The sequence below is a fragment of the Leptonotus elevatus genome, chromosome 10 (genome assembly GCF_054856555.1).
Source record: "Leptonotus elevatus isolate MCC_2025b chromosome 10, RoL_Lele_1.0, whole genome shotgun sequence".
Classification (NCBI taxonomy): domain Eukaryota; kingdom Metazoa; phylum Chordata; class Actinopteri; order Syngnathiformes; family Syngnathidae; genus Leptonotus; species Leptonotus elevatus.
Genome location: NC_141248.1, coordinates 20,889,282 through 20,912,846, shown reverse-complemented (window position 1 = coordinate 20,912,846; position 23,565 = coordinate 20,889,282). Strand labels below are relative to the sequence as shown.

Below are 23,565 nucleotides of genomic sequence, written 5' to 3'. Positions count from 1 at the left end.
GAAGCGCTGATTAAGACTTGATTTACTGCCGCCTTTCATAAAGTTTTGAAACTTCGCCCCCTTTTAATGTCACCACCGATTTGGTGCGCCCCCTCAGGACTTAGCAAAGCCCGTTTGTAATCAGCAAAGGCAAAACGGTGACTTTACCTTGTAGAGATATTTGGTTCAGTGTATTTAGGCTATTTGGCTTAGTGTTCGTTTTTACATAAAAAATAAACATTTGCCATATTGAATTTGTCATTTAATTGGAATTTATTTGAAAGTGACAATGCACATTAAACAACATTTTACAATGTAAATGTGCCCAAGTTAGTTATGTCAAGCAATTTTTCATTGGCAGTCCGTTGGGCGGATGTAAAAGACAGCCTAAAATGAAAGTCATTAACTCATTCACTGCCATTGACGGCTATAGACGTCTATAAACTATTTCTATTAGTTTAACATTTTTTCCCCACTTTTGTTAACTAGAGTATGAAAACCTAGGAAAAAAATATTTTACATTTAGAACAGATATTAAATGTGTGATTAATTGTGAGTTAACTATTGAAATCATGCAATTAATTACAATAAAAAAAAAATCTTAATTAATCGCATGACTTCACTAGTTAACTCACAATTAAACACACATTTTATATCTGTTCTAAATGTACAATAAAAAATATATAGGTTTTCATACTCTTGTTAACAAAAGTAGAAAACATGTTAAACTAATAGAAATAGTTCAAATGAATTTTTGACGTGTATAGCCGTCAATGGCAGTGAATGAGTTCATATCTACAGATCAATTTCCAACAATATACAATAATATTACACGAGTGCATCTCCTGTAGAGTTGACAGTGCTAACTAGTCTCTCGCGTTCAATGAACTCTATCCATCCATCCAGTTTCTTAACCGCTTGTCCTCACAAGGGTCGCGGGGGTGCTGGAGCCTATCCCAGCTGCCTTCGGGCAGTAGGCGGGGTACACGCTGAACTGGTTGCCAGCCAATCGCAGGGTCCCACTCTAAATAGTGTCAAGTTTACTGTGCGCGCGTTGGTTAGAATAAGGTTTCGGGTATCGCGGGAGGATTACGCTTAGGGGCAGTTGAGGCTCGGTTTTATGAAAGTTAAAGTTGAATGTTTGGCTTCAGTTTCCTCATAATAGTTTGGGAATCCCAATTTAAATGATGTTCCTGTCACTTTCCTCTTCGGGACTACGTGGAGCAATGCGATTGTAGCACAAAAGTGTTTCGCTAAAAGGAGTGCGTCTGCCTGAGGGATTAGAGGGGAGGGCAACAGGATGCGATCAGAGGGTGGACCTTGTTGACTCGCACTTCCACTTCCACTCCCTTTCCCTCCACTTTGCTGCACTTGACTTCATCTTTGTCTTTCAGTCCCAGCACTCGCTGACAGATCCTGGATCTCCGTGGAACCACCTTGGCATAAAACAATGGCGCTATCCACGCCGGACGCCGATCCCTCCAAAGTCATCCAAACTGACGGGAAGGAGCCCGGCGAGGTTTCGTCCGGGTTGACGCCGGCCGCCGTCAACCTGAGGCTGACCCGAAGTTTGTCCAAGTCGGACTCGGACTTGTTGGCGCCGCCGCTCGGGGAAGACGACGGGGGTCACGCCGCTCGGAGCGGATCCGTGTCCAAGTGTAAGCAGCGCCAGCCCTCCAAGGAGCGGATGCCTTCCTTCGCCTCCGAGTGGGATGAGGTAATCCAAGAGCTGGCTTTGAAATTAGGACGAGAGGCCGGTAAGAGGGGCGACTCGGGATTAGTGCGGGAAGAGGGCGAGGCGGTGTATTTTGGAAAGGGGAGGAAGGAAGTCCTGCAGAGGTTGCCATGGTAACGCCAGCGGGCCGCCGCTCGGGCGTGCGAGCGTCTCGGTGACTGGCAGCATCCTCCGTGTAGCATCTCGGGCTAATTGGGCCTCTGCTGTCATGACACATCCACTCAGTGTGCTATGCGCACTACCCTTTCTCACCAACGGGGGCAGTGGCGAGCATCAATGCTGTTCAACTCCAAGAGCCAGGAAATTCACATTTCCATTCAGTGAGAGGTTTGAATCCAGTGGATGCAAAAAATAAAAACAATAAACATAATCATTATTTTCTTTCTTTAAATAAGATAATAAACATTATGATTATTATAGTAAATTATAATAAAAGCCAATAAATGTTAAGGAAAATTTTAAGTTAAAATAATGAAAAATAAATATTTGTGCAATCGTAATGATATTAACGATACAGTAATAGCTACTTATCTAAATGATATACAATAGCAACAATAAAAATCGAATCTATTTTTGTCATACAATTTTTTTAAATTTACTTTTATATATTTAAAAATGACTAGAGCGTTTGTGATTTTTTTCTCTTAATAGTTATTAATCATACAGTAATAAAGATGATGGTGATTATTGAATTATGTAATATAATGTAAATAACACTTATTATTGTAAACATTTAACAAAAAAATGATTTAATTACAAAAGTATTATTCACTTCTGTTGGCAGCTTATTCCATGTGCAGCATAACAGCTAAATGCTGCTTCATCATGTTTGCTTTGAACTCTGGACTCCACTAATTGAACCGAGATTAACATTTCATGATTTATAGACCAGTAGCAAAAATGTAAAATCTATTCTCCAGCTGACTGAGAGCCAGTGTAATGCCTTTAGGACTGGAGTAACATGTTCGGATCTCTTTGTTCTGGTCAGAACCCGAGCTGCGGCTGTTTGATGCTCTTTTGAGGAAGTCTATTATTATTGTTTATATTGATTCATCGTTATTGTTACTGTTAGTGCAATAGGTCCAGGCCAATGTTAATTTCGTGTAATGACAATCATAAAAAATATCAAAGGTTATCTGTTAAGGTCTTTATGTCATCCTATAATTGGCTTGACATTTCCAAGTGCATGAAAACAATAAATTGACTCAATAATCGATGCTCGCGATCGCGTTTTGACGAGGAGGAGGTCGCAGCCACTCTTGACCATCCACTTGACAGTTGGCGGACAAGTTTGTGTTCGTGCACAAGTCATCGTCGTCGTGTCATCACAGACCCTCGCTTATCCCCGGCCCCCCAAGCCCCCCCTCCCTCCTTGACAGCAGTGTTTATTCAGGCTATCTCGGGTGGGGTGTCCTGTTCTCAAGGGCATCCTGTTGTTGCAGCTGCTCCCCGACTGTCTGATCGTGTGCCCAACTCGTTTGTGCGGTTTGTGCACAAAGTGAAATATTTTTTGTGTATTATCTCGGGAAGCCTTCAGTACACACACACACACACCAAATATTAAACAGTGGGAATAAACAGTTTAAGTACATTAAATATGAACAAAAACAACAATTAGAGTGGTGACTTGAAGATGCAAGATTATTTTGTCAGTGACCAGTGACCCAGCTTGTAACCCAAAACCCTTATCTTAAAATTATTTTTCCCCATTGCAATGAAAGGAGTTACCATTACCGTTATGCCCCCCCCCACACACACACAAATAAATAAATAATATATATATAACTTATTTATTTATTTGGGGGGGGGCGCAACGGTAACGGATTAATGACAACTTTCATTGCAATGGTGAAAGATGATTTGAGATAAGGGTTTTGGGTTACAAGCTGGGTCACTGTATGTGTATATATATATATATATATATATATATATATATATATATATATATATATATATATATACACCCCCCCCCCCCCCAAAAAAAATACCTAATTGGCCTGTTCTAGTTTTGCACAAAGTGACAAACCGAGTGTGTTGTTTTGGCAGCTTTTATAAAACAAGTAATAAGCTACCGTCGCCTCGTCTCCGCAATCATCAGTGCAGATTCGGGCAGCCTAAAAAGCTGACGGTCGTGCGTGCGTGCGTGTGTGCGCGCGCGCGTGGCCGTGCGCTAGCACCACACTCGCGGCAGGCTCATTTGATGTAATATTTAGTGTTTGAACGAGCCCCCCCTGCACTGGCTGGCTGGTGGCATCAACACTGAGCAAGATGAGCCTTGATTCATTTGGAAGGCGCGCGCGCGCGCGCGTACTGCGCCCCCAAGCAACGCGAACCTCATATTCACTCTTTGAATTAACCTACTTACATTCTATAGCACATACACACACACACACACACACACACACGCACACAAACATTCGGTAAGAAGACATCACATGCGGCCTAAGTGCACCTTTATCGGAGTCTGTCATCAAAATGTCACTTCAGTGGGAGGCGTGATGATTTATTCAAGTGCTCGACGATGTCATTGCGTGGCGCATACACAGTACTAAATATTTCACATTAAACACATATTTTCAAACATTATGGCGAAGCCTTTCTTGAAAATGTTTATTATTATTCCAACGACTGAAATTACTTTTTGTTGGTCCAAAAACTCACCAAATTGTCCACGAGTGTGGATTTTGAGCCCCCCTTTCCACATTGTACAGATTCTACCCCAAAACAGCCTAGTTCATCTTTGTCATCTGATTGGCCGACAGATGTAGGAACGTCTTTAAGCAACTCACGCCAGCCGCAAAGTCATAAAAATATAGTATAGTATAGATCATATTTATGGAAGCACATTGCATTCACTTGAAAAAAAAAACCTCCAGTTTTTCAGACTAATTTTTTTCGAGAGTTTTGTTTTTTTGAGTATTTTTTTAAATTTTCAGTTTTTCTGAATATTTGTTTCTGTTTTACTAAATATTTTTTTCTGTCAAAAAAATATTCAGAAAAACAGGCTGAAAAAAATAATTCAGAAAAAGAGGGGGGAAAATTATTTAAAAAAAATGGAAAAAAAATATTCCTGGTAAACAGAGCTGGTGTTCTGTTTTTTTGAGTATTTTTATTTTTTTTTACCTCTGAACTCCAAGTGACTTGACTTCTTTGACTTAAGATGGTCATGTTTACTTACTGGCTCTCAATAAAGGAAAGCATGTGTTTACTATATTGTGGTTTGTTCTCTAATCTCTGAGGGAAAACCCCTTTCAAAAAAAAATCTGAAAAACAGAAACATTTTTATTTTATAAAACAGGGGGAAATTACTCAAAAAAAACTGGAAAAAAAATTCTGGAAAACAGAAAATATATCTTTTTTAAACAGAAAAAAAATCCAATAAAACAGAAAAAAAAAATACTCCAAAAAACAAAGCTCCCCCCAAAAATGTTGTCAAGTTGTATTTAACAATTTAAAAAATTTACTCCATGTTACTCCATGTTAAAGATTAGATAGCTCTCAATATGAAAATAAAAAGGCACAGATGTCTTACAATTGCAATTATGTCATCGAGTGGTAGAAAAATGACCTCAACACAAAACAATATCACACTCGTTTATTTCCATACAGTACATCTTTTTAATTTTAACTCAATTTTATGAATTATGAAATTACTGTATCAATGACTAAAAGATGCAGCCATTTTTTTTTTTAAGTTTTCACTTTTATGTTAACAAGAGTATGGAAACTTAGGAAAAAAATGTGTATTGTACATTTAGAAAATATATCAAATTCTAAAAAAAAACTTTTAAGTAATGCGATTAATTACTATTAAAATTTTTAATCGCCTTACACCCCTAATATATATATTTACTAATTAGCACATCTTGGAAGGTTAAAAATAAGAAAAAAAAGATTGGCATCCGACACCAACTTTACAAAATCAACAATTCGGAGGATGTTTAACAAAAAAGTCACATGCTCGAAAGTGAACAGGAAGTCGGCCATTTTGGTTTGAAGCAGTCAAACTTGCTGGCAAACAACGTTAGAAAACACAAGTCCTTGACACTGATCAACATGAAGTTCAGTGGACACGTGGTAGACGTAAGAGGGCGCACAAAAAATAACATAAGAAGTCCGCCATTTTGTTATACAATAATTTTTTTCCAGGACTGATATTTTTCACAAACAGTCGTGAAACATGTGGGCGGAGCATGGTGTTAGAATCTGATGATCAATTTGAGGATACCCTGCAAAATCAGTGAATTATTGAACCTGGAATTACTTATTTGGAGCTTAAGAGCTAACCCCCCCCCCCCAAAAAAAAACATACTCAAGTTTTGATGGACATTTTCTGAGATATTTATGTAACATTGTTTTACTATTGATGCTGGGCTCTGTTTCCACTATTTATTCTGTTTACTGACAGGAATTTAGTTTGATGAGTCACCATGAAAAGCTCAGGGCACGACCCCCAGTACTTCCAGTATACGTGAATATTGGAAAAGCTAATACAAATTTAATAGACTTGTGAGAGCGCACACACACACATTCACATACAAACGCCAACGACTGGAGGGACAACTTATTAAGGTGTTCCCAGTGAAACTTTCCCAATGTATACTGTGCCATCTATCTCAATCTTATGTAAAGTTTCTAAAATTAGAAGGAAAACGGACACACACATTTACTGTACACGTCGAAAAGCTTGCATGAGTAATGATTCGAAAAATCCTGCCGGGAAATATGAAGGCGCACTGAGAGCATACATGTGACATGTACAACATTTGCCCCCGGGGGGTTTGAACATACGTAACACAAACGTGCCAATCATCATATGGTACACGCTATGTGGCTCTCTGAATGCTGGTGCTATGAGCTAAAACATTTTTACTTTTCACTTTTCAGTTTATAATTAACATACTTGACCAACAGCAGAAGCCAGGATGTTTTTTTTTTTTTTAAATCCATCCATGTCGTGTTATGTTAGCTTGTAGCTTTGTCCTAGCTACTGTGCTAGTGCTAAGCTAGTACATTTTCTCAAGTGCAGTTAGCTTTCGCTTGTTGCTAGGACATTATGAAAGGCCAACAGCGAGGCGTTAATCAGCCAAATATCGACGCTAGGACGCTGTTAGTCGGCCAAATATTCCCATACACAAACGTACATCTATTTCCGGCAGTCCGCTCAAATGTAGCGCGTACGTGAACTTCCACACATCATCACAAGCACACGTTTGACCATTTTTTATTTCATTTATTTATTTTATAATTATATGTTTTTGGGATGATGAAACTGAATGCAGACATCCCAAAAATGTAAAAATGTGTGGGGGGGGGGGGGGAATGGACATAAAGGTTTTTCACATAGCAGCATGTGCTATATGCTACATGCTAATTTCTAACTCAAATGGTAAAATTCTGATTCAGCGTTCATTTTCAACGGCTAATTCGGTACTCAATTTGAGTCACTACTGATTCGTGCCTAGTTTTACCACACAGCGTATCAAGTCATGCATATTTGACATTACTAACGCATTATTAATTTCAAAATTGGAGTATTTCCCTGAGTATCCTTCTCAGCTATCACTGTCCTTTTTTTTTGCAGCCTTTTGAGCATTACTGGCTTCTACGCAACGTTTAAAAAAAGTGATTTAAAAGTTGCTGACATTTCCATGGAAATGAAATACGACGCGTGGTTTTATTTCCCAACAGATTGAGAAGATCATGGACCTGATCGGCGCCGGCATCGAGACGTCCGACAAGAAGCAGGCCAGCTCAGGTAACAATTTTTTCCTCCTCCCGTTAGGTAATGGTCCACTTTTATGCAAGCGGCGCAGTGTTTTTTATTTCTCCGCCTTCCTAACCCCCCCCCCAAGAGAAATGAGCATAATTTATTGGTGTGCTAATAGGAAATGACAAGTGGGGGCTCGGGGATTAAGTGAGACTTAGTCAGGAAGCGTTTATAGAGCTTGTTATTGCTCAGTGCCGCATTGATGATAGCCGGGTCGGGTTTATGCGCCGGGCATGGCACGCAGCGACCTTGTGACTGATTACATCGGCTCGCATTATTAGCACTTTTTAATACGGGCTGTAAAATAATCAGATATACCTGGAAGTGCGAAGGCTAGGCTAGGACAACATTTCGGGAGAGCACAGACCTGCGCCAAGGACACACACTATCCTCATTTGTAGCCGCACCTAATGTTTGCCTTCAACTCCTGTCATTAATATTCATGCGCTCTTCACAGAGAAATGAAGAAAATGTATGAAAATGTATTTGAGATATGAAATTGAAAGTGATCCCAGATTTTTCATTGTGGACTGTATCGACTCCTCTTGACGCTGCGATTTCTTCGTAGTAGGTACAATTCTAGAGTTGGGCACGTCAATCAATTTTGACGGTCCGTTATTCATGGAACCCGCCAATATTTTAACCGAACTGTAATCGTCAATCCTAGTTCGCTTTATGTTTTACATTTATTATGAATGTTTTAAAGGCTCACCGCAGTTTATACACTTTTCTCATGGAGGCATTTACATTTTCTCACATTTCTCTCTTGTTTAAACATGATCACTGTTCAAACCTTGCATTTTTCTCTCGCAGAATTGCTTGTTTTATTGTGCAGTTGATGCGTTTATTTTGAAGGTTACAGGAAAAGGTATCATAAACCGGTAGGAACTGACGTAAGTAACGTAAAGTGCGCGCGGCACAGAAAAACAGAAAACTGAAGTTTACACCGAATACAGTGAATGAGTCTTTAGCACCTGGTTGAACGGGGAACGAGGTTCGTATTAGAGTCATGTTTATTGTTTACATAATGTCGCAACATTTCGCATTTCCTGCATTGTAAAACGTTACCGTTTTCACCCACTAGAGTGTGCTAACGCACTTTGGTAGATATTTAGCAACACTATTGCTCAAGACTATTATTTACTATGAATCGGCATTTCTGTGTGGTTTATTTTTGTTTTAATGTATTTACAAGTGCAAAGTGCAAAAGGTTTAAAATGTTACATATACACTGTCAATTGTATTCAAAGAAGAGATTGTCAAGGCTATAAAACGTAATCATTTAAGGCAATTCATTTATAGTTTATGGCTTAAATATGGTAAAAGGATACACAAAACATACCGTTTGAGTTATTAATGACAATTTTTGTTTATTTGTAAATTGCATTGTAGCTCTTACGGTGTGTTCACACAAAGGAAGGTTTAATAAATGTTGCGAAACATCAGTTGGAGAGACCACCACCTTTATTTCAACCGACGATGCTACAAACAAGGAAAATATTACGGTCAGCTGTAACCACGACAAGACAACAATCATGCTAACAGGTGCGTAGCTAACAATCAGATGCCTTCATTGCCCCTCCAGACCATAGGAAAGTACAGAGCTTATGAACTATATGCTAGGTTGCCACATTAAACAAAACAAACACATTGTGGGCAATGTGGACGTTGTGACGTAATGATGTAATTTCACAGAATAGAATGGAAACGGGAGTCCTTCACTTCCGCCAATGCTGAGACCGTCAATTTCTCGAAGTTTCCCTTCATTTGTTATTCGTAAAAAAAATAAAAAAAATACTATATCTTGTTAAAATGTGGCCATACAATGCACCCCTCCTCCCTATAAGTGCTGTTCTGTCCTTTTCTCAAAATGCCCACATTCTTGCTTCTAATAAGTACCGGAGTGCCCAAGGTTATTCTGTATTACATAAGCGGGAATATGCACTATGTTTGTTTGCCCACCACACACACACACACACACATGACATATAACATAGGTGTATGTGCACTATTTATAGACGAATGGCCCACATTCAGATGAGTCACGTTTGTTGCTCCGGAGGTTATCGGGATGCGTTTTCGCTGCCATTATTCAAATGTGTGTCATGCGCTAAAGAGTCGACGTTTCAGGAAGACTTATGTAAAAGACGGGAGCGCAGGATTGTGAGCAACGACACAACGTGTGGATATCAATAACCCATCAGATGCGTCACACGGAGAGAAAAAAAAAAAATCATCACCGGGGTGTTCCAAGGACAACTTGGGCAATGTTGTTGCGTGTAAATGAGCTTAAAGGAGAGCGAGTGCGAGACTGCAAGCATCAACAGTGCACAGTTTGTGTACACACGACATACACACACTCTCTCTGATGTAAAAAAAAAAAAAATCAAATAAATTAAATCATGTCCTCAGTTTCCCTGAATTAATTCAGCTTTGCCGCTTATTTCCTCACGTGTTGACAAGGAGACGCTGCTTCATCCCATGAAAACAGACGCGGGTTTTAGCTACGTTGTCTTCTCGAGTGGCGAGCGACCTAGCTAGCGACCTAGCTAGCGTACTCCAAGGTAGCTTTAGCAAACTGTCAAACCCGGGATGAGACCGTACGGCTTGAGAATCACACACATATGATGATGATATCGTCCGTATAGTGGATGAAAACTATGTGACTGAAGAATGAAATCCATTTTTTCCCCCATTCTTTTTTTAAATATGCTGTTTTTGTTTTGTTCCTAGACGATAAATTTAGTAATCCCGACATTCATTGGTACATGGTGAAATCTATGACTCGAGAAGGGAAATTTAAAAAATATATATATATAACACAACATTTGTATTATCTAATGTAGCTACGGTGGCCTGCAAAAATGCGCTTCTTCTTTGACAATCACACAACGGAGTTTTCGGTTCAACTGTATTCAGTATTTGGAGCCTCAAAACGTTGTATACCGACACAGAAAAAGCTTTTTTTTTTCAGTTCCGACTCGGGTTGGCCATTAAGTCTCAAGAATCGATTTGAACGGGGAACGACACTCCAATTGTTTCAATTTAAGAACTTTGGTTCCAAGTCTGATGCCTAGTTCCGACACCAGCACAGAAGAACCCGAGGGGAGGGGATTAAAATTATGTCATAACTACATTCAAATTAATGAACAACTTTTTTTTTTGCCTGCCCCCTGAAATAATCTAAATAGAGAATTGGAATTGTTAAAAAATTCAAATGATGTCCAAATTAAGTTTTTGTGATTCTCCAACTGTAATTGTTTAGTTCAGTCACATTCAATGCCCTAACTTGGAAACGGCACCCCCCCCCCCCCCCCCCCCCACACTAGAACCGTTGACAGTTCGTTTGAAGTGCACGAGCAGTTACCAAATTAAAATTTGTATCCTCCATAAAGACGTATTTTGCTTAGTAACACTTTCGATCGCTTGTTGATGTAGCTGTTGTGACGGATGGCAGACTCGCAATGTCTTTCTATGTTATATAACAGTAAAAAAAAAAGAAAAAAAAGAAAGGTTAATACATACTTCAGCATGAAAGTAACGCTGCTAAGTGATAAGGATGCAATATATCCCAATTTTGGCCCACTTTGGAGGAGCATAATGACGTCCCTCTTGTTATCCCAAAGCAATGGAAGTCACGGGAAGGGGCGGTTGGTATTTTTAACAGGCTTTGTCTGGATGCGCTGGCGTAAAAAGCTCCCTTTAGTCAAGCTGTGGGGGTCTCACGCTGAATTAGAATTAGATCCTTCTTACTCGCTATTAGCATCTTAACTCGCCCATGCGCGGCCTCATCTTCCTCAGCCGCAGATGAGCATTGGTGGGTCACAACCCGCCCACTCTTTGGCCCCGCCCTGGATTAAAAAAATGTTTTGTTTTTTTACCTCATCACTTACTCTTGCCAATTGAACTGGAAGGCGACTCAACAGTCGCTCGTTTGGCCTTTCTCACTCGCCGTCCAGGAGGGCGATCGTGGGCGGATTGAAAGCCTTCAAAATCCCGCTTCGGATAACGCCAACCGCCGTGGCTGCTTTTGGTAGCAGCAATGCATGCTGGGATATCCGCTGCCTTGGCACCAAGATGATCTTTTTGGATTGAATAGAAAATTCATGAAAAAATAAAATAAAATCTCCATCCAATTATTTGCTATATGCTGGATCATATCCCAGCGGATAGCCTGGACTGATTACCTGTCAATCACTGGACTGACACACACGCACACACAATTTACACGTCTGAATGTGCGCCTGTACATCAAAGACAAGAGTCTTTTTTTTGGAAAACCTTCAGTTAGTCCTTACAAGTCTTTGCCAAAATCGAATAATTGATATCAAATCAATTTTCCTTTTCGAGCATGATATCATATTGATACATAAAACCATGAATCGATTATTTTAATATCTCTTTAACCCCCATAAATCATCACGAAAATACAAATTTAAAGGACTTTTTTTTTTTGCATCTTACTCTTTTCTTGAAATTTGCTGTTCACATGAAAGTATTTTCTTACATTTATGAAAGACTTAACTTTTTGCACTTCAATTACAGAAAACTACAATTCAGAATATTTATTAATTTTAATGTACAATTATTGAATTAGAATTTTGAAAAACATTTGTGGTGTGGCGTTTTGCTCAAAATGCAGTACGAGTAAGAACTTTTTTTTTTTCATTGGCCTGTGGACTCACCCACAAAAAAACACATTAATATGTTATGTTTATGAGTGTTCCCCGCTTGAGCTATTTATGATGCAAGGCGATGTCAAATAACTCCTCGTGCATCTTGTGGAGACCATAAATCTCATAACGACGCATAACTGAGGGAACGTTTATCATCCGCTTATGTGCAAAGTGATTTCGGTTGCTTTTGGGTCATCTGGAATTTTACATTGACAATGTAAAGTCTTGCATTTCCTGACCATTGCTTTCCGTTACTTCTCACTTGAGAACGTTGATCTCGTCTCGCCATCAGGTTGCATCTCCACACACACATTTTTGCTGCATGTCCCTCAGTCTTGATGATGAATTATTGAAGTGTTGGCGTTTTTTTTGCTGACCCCTGTTGCGTTTTCTCATTTTCTGCCTGAACCATACAAACAAATTGTGTTTCGATCTGCCAACCTGCATAACCCAGCGGCACAGTCAACGTGCTTCTTATATCATATAGCACGTGCGGTATTCCATACGATTATTTATTTTTAGGGTTGGAGCTACTGTAGTAATACTTAATGCTATTAAGATCAAAGTCTCCCCAGACTGTGCGTGTCTTTTTATTTTTTTATTTTTTTTACATAAGATCCAACCTGCGAGCGTGCTCTCGAGCGGATGACGTGCGAATGCGGTCCGACACGACAGGAGTTTGACTCCTGCCTGTCATGCAACCCACTCCCACACCGCAAAAAAATAAAACTGAGAGACAAAGATGAGCTCAAAATGAAGGCAAAATATATGCTTACAATTTATATGTGTAAGATTATTAATCTTGCTTAAAAATCATAATAAAATAGGCTAGCGTCTCTCGTGGACGATTTGGTGGGATATATCGACTATAAATCTAGCATTTTTGTCTTTATTTTAGTCCAAGAAAACATCATTTTATTCACCAAGTTTTAGTCAACAAAAAAATTGTCACCATTTTAGTCTAGTTTTAGTCAGGAAAATCATTTGACCCGTGTCTACCCCCCCCCTACCCCCCCCCCCCCCCCCCCCCCAGTAGATAATGTCGAACATTTCGCATCTAAAAATATTTCACATAAAATTTTCTCTCATCTTTTTGATGAAAAACTATTTCACACACAATTACAGTATATCAACTAGTGGCTATTAGGGCTCCATGCTATAAGCTAGTAAATTAGCCAGCGGACCGGTTAGCGGTCGGATTTACATTATTGTTGGAAATTTAAATAAAAAATTAAATGTTGTAACTATAATTTACTTTTTTTTTTTTTAACCTTTCACGGTGAATCCACTGCCTGTCTGTCCCATGTGTTTATGGATATTGCACTCATTAGCTGCAGATTTGAAAGGGGTGTGTCACATGACAGTGTCACATGACAGTGTCACAGTGACAGATTAGCAGAGACAGGATTTTACAAAATGGTATACAATTTGTCTCGTCTTTGTTTATGAACTAAATGTCCATAGATTTAAATTCAGTTTTTATGAAGTGAAGTACATTTTTGCCTCGTCTTCATTAGTCGACAAAAGTGCATACTGATTTAGTCCCAGTTATTGTTTATGAACGAGTGTTTTAGTCTAGTTTATTTTTAGTCGGGCGAAAATTGTGTTGAAAAAAATATTTGTATATTTTTAAGTAGTACAGTATTTGATTGATAACGGACAGTTGAGCGGGGTGTGGTTTCAGACATTTTCAATTCTCAATTTTGAGGCCTCATTTTGTATACTGTATGCTTTTTTTGTTTTATCATTCCAACTTGGCAGGCTTGTTAACGACACTTTACTCTGTGGTGTGCCAAATTAAGAAGACGCAAATGTTCACTTTACAAGGATTCTAAACGAAGTAAAACATTCCTCATGTCATCACTTTTTTTCCTTGCCAGTTTTCGCAGTTCCTCTCGCGACACTCGTACGCATTTGCGCCGTTTGAGGATGAGCGTCTTTGTTCCAGTTAACCCCACTGCATCACCTGACAGTCAATGCTGCTATATTTCTTCTTTTTCGCTCTACCTGTGATGTCCTTTCTACACCGGCAAGATCAGAGCGCCTCTGCATGTGCATCTCTAATCAGTTAGAGAGCGAGGGGTGTGCGCGCTCATGTGAGAGAGAAAGCGAGCGAGTGAGGAAAGGGTAAGGCGAGGAGGGGTGATTACGTGGAGCAGCACCCCATACGGCAGCCCTGCAGTGCGATCCGGGAAAAAAAAAGGGGGCTTGGAGATCTTGCTGCGCACAACGCCAGAGAGACGAGGACTGGGAGGGTGTTATAAAGAGCAGGGATGAGACCCAAGGTATAGAGATTGAGTGAGGGGAGAGAAGGGAGGGAGGGAAGGGGGGGGGGGCATGATCTTTGCTTCCAGTGGTGGGGGAGGACAGCAACGGCGGCGGCGGAGGGTGATTGAGACAGGTCGGGACGGCATGCTCCTGTGAGCACTGAGGCGCTCGGTGTGCCCCCCTTCAAATCGCCATTCGAGCAGGGGCGGGCATGCAGCAAAGCGGCGAAGGAGCCAGGTGGGCTGCGGCGCTCTTCTTCGTCTCCTCCTTCCCAGTCAACGTCGCCGACGCTCCGGGGGACGAGCGTCGTCGTGTGAATGCCTCCCAGGACTCCCAAGCTCCCCCTCGGGATTATGAATTGAGGAGTTGAGCAAGCGTCCGTTCCTGCAGGATTTTACAAATACGCCCCGACTACCTACTTAACCTTTGTGGCACCCCCCCTAAACCCCCCCCCCCCCCCGCCGAAAAATGATCACACCGGTACCTCAAGTGTACTTTAAGAATGCTGCTACCTTGCTCGTACGAGCTGTGCCCTAGCTCTCAAAGCGCTTGACCAATGAAGCCATGGGACTCAGCCAGAGCTTTACAAGTATGTGGTGACCGACACCCCCCCCCTGCAACCCCGACTTTAGGGATAGAGTGTGTTGCTGTGTGAATACTGATGTTTTTTGTGATGTCTTTGGAGCGGCTAACCTCTCCCATGTTTGCACCCATTCATCTGCTTAGTGGGCCCAGTTTAGCCCAAATTTGTTCCCGGTCTCCCTTCACTCTCGCCTGACCGTAACCTGTTAGCCTCTCCGGCGTCCTTCCCCTTCCTCCTGTGTTGTAGCACGCGGGGTGGGAGCTCCGTCAACCCGTCCCCAAACCCCCCCGTCCCCCCCCGCTTTTTTTCTTCCCCTTCCCCCCAGCCCCGGACCCTGCCTCCCCCGAGCCCGGCCTGGTGCTGCTGCACTCGCCTCTGCCCGCGCTGGCCGAGGATGATGTGGCAGTGCCACGTGTCGTCCTCCGAGTGCCGCTGCTACCGGCTCAACGGCTTCTCGCTGCTCAAGCGCTTCCCTCTCTCGGCAGATGGGGCGTGCGGCAAAGCCCTGGACCAGCCGGTGGGCGAGTGGCTGGAACGAGCCGGGCTGCCGCAGTACGAGGGCAAGTTCCTGCTCAACGGCTTCGACGACCTGCGCTTCATGGTGAGTCACCTGGACCGACCCCCACCCCTCTGGCCTCTGCTATTTGCTCTTGTCACTTTCTGCCGCCACCCGTGGTTTACATTGGCGGCGGCGGGCAAACTTTTGTGCTTGAGGGGCAGCGTTTGATTTTCTTTTTTGTCTTTTAAAAGGGACAGATGGGCTGGGTCATTTGGAGATGAATGTTAAAAACATTTTTTTTTTTTTAAGTTGAACTGTGTTGTAAAATAGTAGATCATATTTACATATTTATATTAAATTATAAATAATAAAGCAGCTATTTAATACAATTGTAAAAAACAAACATTTGACTATTTTTTAAATCAATAAATTATTTATTAAAATAAGTGAAACAAACGCTGAATGCATATGTCACATTGTTTATTTTATTTTTTATTAATTTCAAAAGAACAACCATTATTTAATATAATAGGTTTATTTTATTTATGTTTTATTCACATCAAATCAATGAACTAATTGTTTTAAAATAAATTAAACTTGTTTTGTTTGTAAAAAATATTTTTACGTTTTTTTAAACTTTATTATCACAGTGAAGCAATAAACAAATTATATAACAAAATATATATATTTTTTCACCATATTTCCTCAGTTTTTCATGGAAAAAGTATATTGAATGTTTATCAACATTTCTGGGTTTAAAAGCGAATTTTCATTAATTTTATTTGTTCCTAATGCATTTCAATCGGCGTCAAATATATGCTGATTTTTGTATTGGTCAAATAAGAGATGGGTGGGCCCAATAGAGAAAGAGAGTGGGCCATATCTGGCACGCGGGCCCCACTTTCCCCACCCCTGATCGACCCCCTCCTGCCTCCTCTTGACCTCTGTGCAATGCATGACCCTGTCAAAATTAAATGATGACCAAACATACCCCCCCCGACCCCCACACCACCCCATCCTCTTCCCATGCAGGATCATAGGCCGCCATTATTGGCAAGATAAACGGCCATCAAAAGCCATTAACTTCCCCCCCCCCCCCCGCTATTCACAATTAGATGATATCACTCCACAGTCATTGTACCTCACCTCCAATGCACTGCAGCTTCTCCCCGATACACTTTGCATGCTCCTGTTATGACCGCTGTGAAAGGAGGAATATTGTGAATTTCTTTTCACAATTTAAAACAGCATCCATTTGGCCTCATATCAAGTCTGTGACGAGCTTTTGTCAAAATAGCCCAAGAACCAACAATCATTGCACACCGTCTCATTCCACGCCAATGGCGAGTCCGGCTTTTGTTACCATAATAAACGGGGGCGGCGCATGAGCTTTATGACTGTCTGTCGTCATCTGGCCGGCAAGCTCCCTTCCCCAGAGTGCAGGGTAAGAAGTGTAAGCATATGCAGAAGCTAACGCTGTTAGCTCATGCTAATCAAAAACGCAATGCAGTTCTGCTTGCCTTTTGGTTTTACCGATTGCAGGGGTGTCTCTGCAAGATCGTGTTTCAGATGGTGGAGTCCAACAGCTGGACTCCAGCCATCACTTGAAAGTGGCTCTGGATCTTCGCCTAGTTTGGCTGAACATGTCATGCGTGGAGAGAAAATATATTATGTAAATTACCATGACTGTTATTTAACAGTGGGCCATAAGTGCAGAAAAGTTTTTTGGGGGCAATGGAACAGTACTGTAGTTGCATTTCCACTCATTTAAATCGGGAAAGATGAGTGTTTCCAATTACAAGTGTAGTCATGAAACAAATTAAAGTTGTAAGTCAAATCATCGTGCACAAGCAATTAAAATGACGGATGGATGAATGTTCCATATTACATCGTCTTTAAATTATGAGCCCACAAATTGATGCATCTGGAAAGTAAGGCCCTCCTCAGCGCCTCCACCTTAATTACATATTAATCAGTTGATTTAACTGCACCTCACTGCCCACAGCATGACTAAAAGCATTATCATGTTTTATTTGATTTTTTTTGGGCTAAATTGCAGGGAAACGCGTCTTTGACGTCGTTCGCTCCCCGGGTCAAACTATGGCCGCCGCGCCGTAAATAACGGCGCCCCGAGGGGCTCCGAGCGAGCGTTTGAGCTGCTGTTGGGTTACGTCACCTTGTCACGCCTGAGCTCAGCTAAGCGTGGCAGTGGAGGGGAGCCGCTCTGTGACCTCTTTAGCATGCAAGCTAGCTATATATGAAGTGGTATATAAGTCTTCTTATGTTTATATGAAAGAAATTGGTGGCAGTACAAACCATGAAAAAATACAATATTCTTGTATTTCCTGGTCATGGCAACAGTGGTCTTCGTGCCAGCCACTCGTTGCTAGGCGGAATTCAAGAGGAACAATCATAGTCCTCAAAAAAAGAAAACGATGGCATACATGCACCAAGTCATGCTGACTCCGCTGTTTTCGTAGTTAGCCAAGCCGAAGAGCCAAGTTGCATTACTCAGAAGAGTAAGGACAGGGACGCAGCACGTAAATGGCTAAAAGCTATTTTGAGTACTTAAGTTATAAACGTGTCAATCCTTTATTACAAAACCATCTAATGGATTTGGTGGGGCACTGTCTCACTTGCCCCATTTTATAATTTAACAACTAAAATTGGAGATTTTAGCTAGCAGGAGGCACGGCTCTAGGATTTGCTATCTCCCGGGTGTGAAGGGGGTGCCCTTGTGTAGCGCCACCCCTGTTAGCTAGCTAGCATGTAACAATGCAGATTGCAAGATATGATGCGTTTTGATTCGGGTATGCACTGTTGCTAGCCAGGTCAAGCAAATGAATAACAAAAAAAGACAGAAAACAACCATGTATGGGATTAAAATAATATTGAAAATGTGTTGACATCCTATTTTTAGCACTAGAATAATTTAGAGTAGTCAGTTTTGATACATAAAAAAAAAAAAAAAAAAGAGTCACTACTTGCCATCTGTTGGATCTGGTGGGGCACTGGCCCACTTGCCCGATTATAATATTCAAACTCCAAAATTTACATTTACCTCCATACATTTTTCAGTAGAATGGCTTTAACCCGTGTATGAATGGCCACTTGTTGCTGTGTAGAATTCAAGGGGCGCTGTACAAAACTCATTGCCCCCAAAACCCCATAAAAACAAAACAAGACATTGACATACAACAAGTGCTGAATATGCCGTTTCAAAGCTGCCTCACTCAGCAGAGAAAGAACAGAGAGATGCGGAAAGCTCAAATCCTACCGAGGATTGGACGTTTTCAAGTGTTGGCGAAGCGAACAAACTTGAATGAACCCTGACGAGAATTCAACATTCACTAGCGTTGTAAACGTTCGCCCCTCAGTGGGATACGGGCTTAAGGATATGGCCACTTGGAGCTCGGTAGAACTCAATGGGCACAGACATTTTTGCTATCATGTTAAATTTAAAAACACTGGCAAATGGCAGTCGTTTTTAGCACGTTGTTTCCACGGCAACATAACAAAAAGGGAGACTTTCAGTGCTACTTTTGTTTTTAAAACATTTCCAGAAGTCTTTGTATATTAATTTTGCAAATGGGTCGCTACGCTAACGGTGCTATCTTCTGTACTGTCCAATTATGAAAATTCCAACTACGAATTTTACAAATGACATAATAACAGCATTGGCTTAAATACATTCGCAAAGTTGTGACTCTGTGGCTCTCATCTGCTACTCATGGTAGGGCAAAGCCTCTAAAGTAAAATCCCTACACACTAAAGAATTTATAATTTTCTTTAAAAAATTAATTGCTGACTGGATAACCATTTGACGGCATTAGTCAAAATAAAGTTCATAGGCCATAAATCCCTCCAATGCAAGTCATTTTCATTACAAAACAGATTTTTATTAAATCTAAATCCAATTTATAAGGTGACAAATATGAAGATGAAAAATTATCCCGGTGTTTTCGTGCAGGATGGAAGATTTCTCAAACATAAAGTGACGCAGACTTACGGGTCATTAAGCATTCTGATGTTCATTTGTGTATGACGCCTCATGTGTCTGCTGGACCTGACGCATCGGCGAGATAAATGATGGGCTCGGCGAGGCAAACGAGCCGCGCTACAAGAACGCCGATGCCACGCTTGCAAACAACGGCAAAGGTCAGACGAGTCGGGTAGACGGGGCGGATGTTTCATCGCGTGCCCTTTAACACGCTTCGAGATTCGTCAATGCCGTTAAACAAAAGTTCTCCAGTAGGGGGCAGAGCATTTCGGAACTTTTATGTCAAGAACGTTACTGGGTAAAAAAAAAAAGAAAAAATAACATATAGTATTTCTCTGCAAGTATAAATAATTTTTTGGCCTTTTCTACAGGGTTAGTAGTTTTTTGTGTCATCAGGGCTTCACACGAGCCGCATTCCCAGCATGCTTTGCAGCAATTTTAATTAACATTTGCCATTGTGTTTAATGACATATGTGCTATTTTAAAAAGATAAGATGTAATATAGTTACAAGAGGGTTGTTTCTACTTGTGTATTAAATTATTAATAGACTTTTTGGTATTAAATTATTGTGACTTCTGTTGACACCCTAAGTAATAAAGTAGTGTAGTCAGTGCTATACAGTATTATGTGTCAATGACCTGCCTAAATTACACAACGTGTAGGTGTACTTGTAGTGAGGAGGAGTTACAGTATATTATTTGTATTTTATTTTTATTGTTCATTGTAAATTGTAAGTTGTAATATAACATTGTAATATTTTCTCTATAGTTTTCAAATGGCAAACAAGTCACTTTGACCTATAATATAAAATGAATGTTATTCTAAAAACGCTAATTAAAGTTTAATCCTACAAAAAAAAAAAACTATTACGGGTCAATTTGACCCACAATATAAAAACAACATATTCAAAATGAGCCTCTTGGCATTGCATGTGAGCTTGAAGGTAGAGCAATCCCGATGCTCATTTTGAGGTTTCGTTGCGGCCGAGACGTCCGGCTCCGCATGAGAAGTTTCCCCCAGCGGCCCGGCCCACGGAGCCGAGCGAGCGCATGAGCGAGCGGTGAGGCTCTCAGCCACCGCCGCCCGTGACGACTGCGCCGAGAGGCAGCTTTTGAGGGATCATGAATTATGAACAGCTGTGTGCCCATTCTCATCATTTTTACACGACGATTAGCATTTTCCACTGCAAGTGGGTCGCCCGTCATCGGTCCCTTCTCCGGGCGTCGTCGTGTTTTTCTTTTGTATTTCTTAGCGCTTAACACTTTGTTGCCTCAATTTCCGATATATATATATATTTATTTTTTCTCACAGGGGGTTGTGTGTGTGTGTGTGTGGGAGGGGGGGTAATATTTCGAGAGAAAAACGCAAATTTGCGGGGAAAAAAACTCTCAAATTTACGAGTTTATAAAGTGGCAAATTTGCAAAAAACCCTCAGAAACTTACAACAAATACACGTAGCGTAGCTATAGTCTAATGTGAGGATTCGTTGGTGGTTAATGAGACACTGTTATAAAAAGAAAAAGCAGGATGGAGACGGATTCATTCTTAATTTAAACTTTACTCGTCATACACGGCAGCTCGAGCGACAACACTTCCTGATCCCCTATCAGCTGACTAAACACTAACCAATCAGAAGCTAGCATACTTTAGGTAAATGCAAGTGAATGATTGAGAGCAGCAGATTCGACACATCAACTTCGATACTTGTACAAAAAAAAATACCAAAATGTATAAACGTGTAAATAATAATTCTGGAAACATAAATGAACATTTTAACAAATTAACTTAAATGCTTGATCTTCAGGGTGTGGACCTTCGCAAAGCGAGTCGTCTTTGTTGCTGGCCGTAACCAACGCTTCAAACATCATATGGTTAATCTCTGCTAAAGCAATTACTATCTCCTTATTTGAAAACCCGACCGAAAAGTATTGGCACAAACATCCGAGTAGTACACTACGTGTGTATTTCTTAAGTTTCTGAGTTTTTTTCTCACAAATTTGCCACTTTATAAACTCCCAAATTTGCGAGTTTTTTCTCGGAATATCACCCCTCACCCCCCATCTAAAAATAAAAATATACATGGCCCTAATATATTATATATGTATATTATAGAACACTTAAGAAAGGTAAACTCTCGCATTAAAAACAGTGAAATGCATTTTGGGAGTTTTCAAATTAACATTCATGTTTGAGGTAGTGACATAATAATTTTTAGCGCACTGGCGCGTCCATAAACGCCAGGAAGGGAGATAGATGAGCGTTGTCAAGATGATGCAAGTAATCATACTTTTCCAAGGTAACTGTGGCAACACTGCTCGACTCACAGATGTCACAAATTGGCGCCAAAGCAACACTTTTATATTTGGCAGGGCCTTCGGCTTGAACGTAAAAACAAGTGTTCAGCTAATCACAAATATGCAGTTTTGTTGCTAAAAAAAAAAAAAGTCATGCTTTTTGGGAGCCCCCTAGAGGCCAGGAGGCCTCCAAGCAGCCACTTAGTTGGCACATGCCTTTGGGCCAGCTCTGGATGTGAACACACAAAGCGTAACACATGTCTGAGTGCCGCAGTGCCTGCGGAGCTCTTTCAAAAAATTGAAATAAAGACAATTTGGTGTACGGGTCAAGAGAGCGATGCTAATTTAGCGAGCGCACGCAGCGAGACGGAGGAGCGCTAGCGCGGCTTCATCCTCATCATCATCAGCAGCAGCAAGTCGCCACACATTACGTCAATAGCGGCGCGCGGCTCATTAGCTATGCAAGTACTCAAGCGTACATTTTGCCGTCACGTGACGTCAAAGACGACGAGCGAGAGCCTCCTGAGGCGTCGTCGAACTGGGGAGAATCTATTTCAGGCCGCTATCCTGGATTTATGGCTGGCGACCTTTTATTAATCGGGCTGCAGTGGGGCTTTGAGGCCCAGCCAGCAGCATCGAGCAAAGACAGAACATTTTAACATTCTTGGCCGGGAACAATCAATATGCAGCAGTACGCACCGGGGAGGGAAAAACGCTTAGATGCACATTTTCCAGCCTCGCTTTACGGCTGCGTTCAAAATCACTCCCTATTCACTGTACAGTAGCTGTCTGGTATAAAGTGTCTGACATTTGATGTACTCGAGTATCAAAAATAATTTGGTATATACGTTTTTTTTTACTTTACAAAAATAGAGAGCAGTGACATTCTTGACACATTTTTTGCTTCAATTGAATGGATATTGTGCTGCTCCTCCCCATGATGTGTGCACCTTGGCCACCTGGGGGCAGTATGACACAGATATAGGGATAAAAATGGAGACGGTCACGTTGGTTAGCATTAAGCTAAGTGGACTTTCCTATGCCAAAACTATTTGGTTGTTTTATTTTATCTTTGTTTTATGTTTAAATTGACAGTAAACGTCATCTCAAAGTGGCAATATTTTCTTAAAACCTATTTTTTGAAGATTTTTTTTCATTATCCTCTTAACGGCTGCTTGTTCTGCTTAAGTCCTATAAACTTTTTTGCACTGTGTTACATTACAAGACTGCTATTTAATCCACTGATAGTATCGTTTTACATTTACATTACGTTTACATTTGATCGTTATTTTTAAACATTGGATGTACATTTGGTACGTGGACGTGTTAACTACATTTCTAATATATAAAAATTCTAATGTAGTGATTAGGAGAGTAGGGAATTCGGAATAATCCACTCATTCCCTACTTCCTAATAACTACAAGGATTTTTTATTACAATTCTAACCAAACTACAGTATATAGGCCACTATATAAAAACATATACTATATCTGTCCAGACAACGATCAGCTTTAGGAACCACAAAATGTTCCTTGTTTCTTTCCCCGTTTCAATGAAAGCAGCTCGTGTGGATGCATCCACCAAGGCTTTCTTTGTTCCCGACGCGTCGCACCGCATCACATTGATCTCTCCGCGCCATGCACAATTTATTTGACTTCATTGTCCTCCCACTCGCCTCGTGTCAGGCGTGCGCTAAACACTCTGGTGTCGCATCCCGAGCCATGTTTGCACCCAGTGGTACACTTGAAACGCTATTTAA

The 23,565-nt window shown here is 40.9% G+C and overlaps 1 protein-coding gene across 8 annotated transcripts in view; it reads left to right on the top strand.

Annotated features, from left to right (window-relative positions):
- The first annotated feature begins 1,332 nt into the window (after positions 1–1,332).
- anks1ab (ankyrin repeat and sterile alpha motif domain containing 1Ab) overlaps positions 1,333–23,565 on the top strand; it is a 46,744-nt gene continuing 24,511 nt past the window's right edge. For 7 of the 8 annotated variants that reach the window (XR_015096237.1, XM_086086290.1, XM_086086287.1 and 4 more), the window contains exons 1-3: positions 1,333–1,696; positions 7,406–7,472; positions 15,497–15,612. Coding sequence is in view for 7 of the 8 variants with exons in the window: in XM_086086290.1 (XP_085942416.1) it covers positions 1,430–1,696; positions 7,406–7,472; positions 15,497–15,612 (450 nt within the window). In the remaining variant the exon portion in view is untranslated. Of the gene's footprint in view, positions 1,697–7,405; positions 7,473–13,947; positions 15,018–15,496; positions 15,613–23,565 lie in introns of those variants that run through there. The other variant, XM_086086294.1, reaches the window with a different exon arrangement.